Genomic DNA, 5,049 nt, shown 5'->3' on the forward strand with positions numbered 1-5,049 from the left:
CGGTGTCCCTCCTGATGAAGGCCTGTCCCTGGGGGAAGCTGAAGGTCTTCACGCYGCTGGACGGAGACAGGGACATGCTAAAAGCCAGACCTGCCTGTCTGTGAGGTACCTGTAGTGGATCATGAGGCTGAGGTCCTGCTGGTGGGATTTTTGGGGTGAAAACACTAGAACTGGTCCAGGGTTTGTTTGGGACTGGACTTGAAGAGGACAACCCAGATGGTGTCCAGTGTTGTGGCAGTGAAGACCAGTGAGACAACTGTTGTTCTTGGTTTCTGTCCTGGGTTTGAAATGGACACAGACCTTTGATGGAACAGGACTCAGTCTGGTCTGAGAAGAAGGACCCTGATGCGTCTGGGTTCAGGATCAGAGCTTCATCAGACCTGTAAGATCCAGTCAGTCTGGTGAAGTCCTCTGGAGTTTTTAAACAGTTCTGAGGGAACACAGGTGGACTATCAGGCCCATCGTAGGAGAGTCTAAGACCAGGTTTCGGTTCTGGGTTTTGGCAGTAGCTGTAGACCGATGACGGCGTCACCGGGTCCACTGGAGAACTGAAACAGGAACCAGGTGTCCATCTAGAGGAGGACTCACCAAAACCCAAATCTCTGAAGCTGTCTTCAGGTGAGGACTCCCTGGATGTATCAACGATGTCTTGGTCCTTCAGTCCCAGACTTCTCAGGACCCAGAGGTCCAGGTTYGGTTCTGAGCAGGGGTCGGAGCAGAACTGGGTCATGAGATTCCTGCAGACCCTCTTGCTGATCTGTTTGGAGATGTGAGGAGGTCCGGTCAGGGTTCTCCTCAGGTTCCTCCTCCCGTCTGGTGTCAGTTTCTGTGWGGAAGGATTTGGATCAGAACCAGAACCGTTGGAGGTCTGAATGCAATCAGCAGAACAGCTCGTAAATATATTATTATGTTATTGTTGTTGTTTATCAGATGAGATGAGAGCAGATGGACAGAATTGATCTGAATAAAGTCTAAAATAAAAACAATAAACTAAAATAAACACCTTGTAGTTTTTATTTATATGAGTGAAAATAAAAAGGATCAATAAAACGTTTTTCATCATTTAATGAAGCAGAAAAGTTGCCAATTTATTCTGAATSTGTGGTTCCATCTGATCGCTGACTCAGCACTTTGGTTTTCCTTTTGTTTCTCCTCCGTTGAACCATCACCTTATTGTGGTGGAGGAGTTTGTGTGCCTGAATGATCCTAGGAGCTCTGCTGTCAGAGGGTCTCCCATGGCAGATTGGTYCCAGGTGACAGGCCAGACAAAGAATAATTCAACAGATTCTTATGGACAGATAAAAAAATCAAGGAACTCAGAGTCCCTTGCCCGGACGTGGGTTACCGGGGCCCCACCCTGGAGCCTGGCCTTGGGGAGAGGCTCGTYGGTGAGCTCCTGGTGGCCGGGTCTCTACCCATGGGACCTGGCTGGGCTCAGCCCGAATGAGCTACATGGGTTTGTCTTCCTGTGGGGCCCCCACCTGCGGGAGGGGCCATACGAGTCAGGTGCATGATGCCATGGACAGTAGCTAAAGGCGGGGGCCTTGGCGCTTTGACCCTGGTCTAACAAAACTGGCTCTTGGGACTTGGAACATCACCTCTCTGGTGGGGAAGGAGCYTGAGCTTGTGCGTGAGGGTGAGAGGTACCAGCTAGATACAGTTGGGCTCACCTCAAAGCACAGCATGGGCTCTGAAACCGATCTCCTCGAGAGGGGCTGGACTTTATTCTTTCCTGGAGTTGCCCATGGTGAGAGGTCCTGGACCTCTGTGTGGGTCTGCTTTTGGCCCCCCGACTTGGTGCCTGTGTGTTGGAGTTTACCCTGGTAGATAAGAGGATAGCTTCCTTGTGCCTTTGGGTGGGGGTACGGGCTCTGACGGTCATTTGTGCTTATGCACCAAATGATTGTTCAGAGAACCTAGCCTTCTTGGAGTTCTTAGCGGGGTGCTGGAAGGTGCTGCAGCTGGGGATTCTTTTATTCTGCTGGGGGACTTCAGTGCCCACGTGGGTAATGACAGTGTGACCTGGAGAGGTGTGATTGGGAGGAACGGCCWCTCTGATCTGAACCCAAGCGGTGTTCTGTTGTTGGACTTCTGTGCTCGTCACAGTTTGTCCATCACAAACACCATGTTCCAACATAAGGGTGTCCATAAGTGCACGTGGCACCAGGACACACTAGGTCACAGAACAATGATTGACTTTGTAGTCATGTCATCTTATCTGCATATTTTGGACACTCGGGTGAAGAGAGGAGCTGATCTGTCAACTGACCACTACCTGGTGGTGAGTTGGCTCTGGTGGTGGGGGGGATGCCGGTCAGACCTGGTAGGCCAAAGCGTGTAGTGAGGGTTTGCTAGAAATGCCTGGCAGAGGAACCTGTCAGACAGATCTTTAACTCACACCTCCGGGAGAACTTCAATCACATCCCAGCCGAGGCGGGGGACATTTAGTCTGAGTGGGCCATGTTCTGTACCTCAATTGTTGAAGCAGCTGCCTTGAGCTGTGGCTGCAAGGTTRTTGGTGCTTCTCATGGTGGCCATCCTTGAACTCGGTGGTGGACACCCCGGGTAAGGGAGGCTGTCAAGCTGAAGGACGAGTCCTATCAGGCCTTGTTGGCTGGTAGGACTCCGGAGGCAGCTGAGGAGTATCTGCAGGCCAAGCAGGTCACAGCCCTGGCTGTTGCTGAAGCAAAAGCTCTGATGTGGGAGGAGTTCGATGAGGCCTTAGAAAAAGACTCTCGATCGGCTCTGAGGAGATTCTGGCAAACCATCCAGCAGCTGAGGTGGGGGAAGCAGCACTTCACTAACACTGTGCTCAATGAAGGTGGGGTGCCGTTGACCTCAACCACTGATGTCRTCGGGAGGTGGAAGGAATACTTCTCGTACCTTCTCAACCCCAGCAGCATGTCTTCTATGGAGGAAGCAGAGTCTGAGGACTTTGGGGATKGTCTGTCCATAACTGAAGCTGAGGTCTCTGAGGTAGTTAAAAAGCTCCACAGCGGCAGKGCTCCAGGGGTGGATGAGATCCGCCCTGATTTTCTCAAGGTTCTGGATGTTGTAGGGCTGTACTGGTTGACACGCCTTTGCAAYATCGTGTGGWGATCTGGGGCAGTGCCACTGGATTGACAGACTGGGGTGGTGGTTTCCCTCTTTACAAAGAAAGACCGGAGGGTGTGCTCCAAYTACAGGGGCATCACTCTCCTCAGCCTCCATGTAAGGTCTTTTCAAGGGTACTGGAGAGGAGAGTCCGATCGATGGTCCAACCTCTGGTTCAGGAGGAACAATGCAGGTTCAGTCCTGGCTGTGGAACACTGGACCAACTCTTTACCCTCACTAGGATCCCTGAGGGGTCATGGGAGTTTGATAATCCAGTCTACATGTGTTTTGTGGACTTGGAGAAGGCATTCAACCATGTTCCCTGAGGTACACTGTGGGGGTGCTCTGTGAGAATGGGATTGTGGGTCCGTTGTTACAGGCCATTCAGTCTCTATACAAGCGGTGTGAGAGTTTGGTTCATTGCTGGCAGTAAGTCGGACCCCTTCAGAGGGGGAGTTGGACTCCACCTGAGCATACATGGTCACACATTCTGTTCATAACTTACATGGACCAAACTTCTCAGCACTTCCAGGGGGTGGAGGGAGTCTGATTTGGTGGGCACAGGATTCCATCTCTGCTGTTTGTAGATGATGTGGTTCTGTTGACCTCATCATACCGTGATCTCCAGCTCTCACTGGACCAGTTCACAGCTGGGATGAGGATCAGCACCTCCAAATCTGAGTCCATGGTCCTCAGTAGGAAAGAGTGGATTGCTCTCTGTGGGTTTGGGGTGAAGTTCTGCCTCAAGTGAAGGAGTTCAAGTATCTCAGGGTTTTTTCAGGAGTGAGTGAAGAATGGAGCATGAGATTGATGGACTGATCGGTGCAGCTTCTAGTTTTACAGACTCTGTACATCTGGTGATGGATGGTTTGTATYTTCCTGTTTGATTAAATCTCTTCTGCAGACTTTGTGATATTTGAACTGTTTTCCAGCAGCAGGTTAAACTCATTCAGCTGCTCAGATGTTTGATTTTTACACTTTAGAAAAACAAATATTTTCAGGTGAAAAAACTCAAACATTTTCTCTTCTTTTCACTTTTACACAGATTGTTTTTACCTGATTGTTTCTGACTGAAAACTAAAGTTTGAAACTTTTACTGGGTTTAAACGACTTGTAGCAGAATTCTGAAATGTGCAGAGAGAGCCCGGTTCTGGACCTGACGGTCCGGTTCTGGACCTGACGGTCCGGTTCTGGACCTGACGGTCTGGTTCTGATGGTGCACACACCTGAGCCTTCAGCTGCAGGTTCCTCAGGGAGGAGGAGCTGAGGAACTGTCGGAGCTTCTTGTTCTCCTCCTGCAACCGGGCCAGCTGCTCCTCTCTCTGCTGCAGAGCATCCTGCAGCTGGAAGACACACACACACACACACACACACACACACACACACACACACACACACACACACACACACGTTAGGACTGCTCCAGCTCCTGCCAGCAGGGTTGCAGCAGATCTTACCTGTCTGTTCCTCTGCAGGTGAGGAGACAGCTGCTGTGTCCACGTCCCCGCAGCAGGAGGACCGCTGGTAAAAGTCCTCTGAGACTCTGACAGAAGATCAGGATTTAGTCAGAATGTCTCAGCTGTAAATATTTACCCCAGAATTTGTTTAAAGCAGGTAAACTGAAAGAAAATGAATTTTTTGTTTTTACTTCAGTGTTTGCTGTAAGATCTGATTGTTTCTGGACTCTTTGACAACAGCAGCCTCTTGTGGTTTATAGAGGAACTGCAGGAAGATCAGACTGACCTCTGACCCAGGACACCCAGGAGACCCAGGAGACCCAGGAGACCCAGGACTGTATCTGATTCTGGTTCAGAACAAGTCAGCAGATAAAACAGAACCATTCTGTAAATATGGATTAAAGTTTCACTCACCGAACAGAGGAGACACCTGTCTGCTGTCACTGAGGTCACTGAGGTCATGGGGGTCACTGAGGTCATGGGGGTCACTGAAGTCATG

The 5,049-nt window shown here is 50.3% G+C and overlaps 1 protein-coding gene across 1 annotated transcript; it reads right to left on the minus strand.

Annotated features, from left to right (window-relative positions):
• Positions 1-5,002, minus strand: gmnc (geminin coiled-coil domain containing; the record flags this gene model as incomplete). The annotated part of the gene is given in 4 exon segments (XM_014000236.1): positions 1-826; positions 4,320-4,436; positions 4,551-4,636; positions 4,965-5,002. Coding segments are annotated over 4 exon segments (1,067 nt in total), but the record flags the coding sequence as incomplete, so codon positions are not given.
• Between the last annotated feature and the right edge of the window lie 47 nt (positions 5,003-5,049).

The sequence above is a fragment of the Austrofundulus limnaeus genome, unplaced genomic scaffold (assembly GCF_001266775.1).
Source record: "Austrofundulus limnaeus strain Quisiro unplaced genomic scaffold, Austrofundulus_limnaeus-1.0 Scaffold2837, whole genome shotgun sequence".
NCBI lineage: Eukaryota > Metazoa > Chordata > Actinopteri > Cyprinodontiformes > Rivulidae > Austrofundulus > Austrofundulus limnaeus.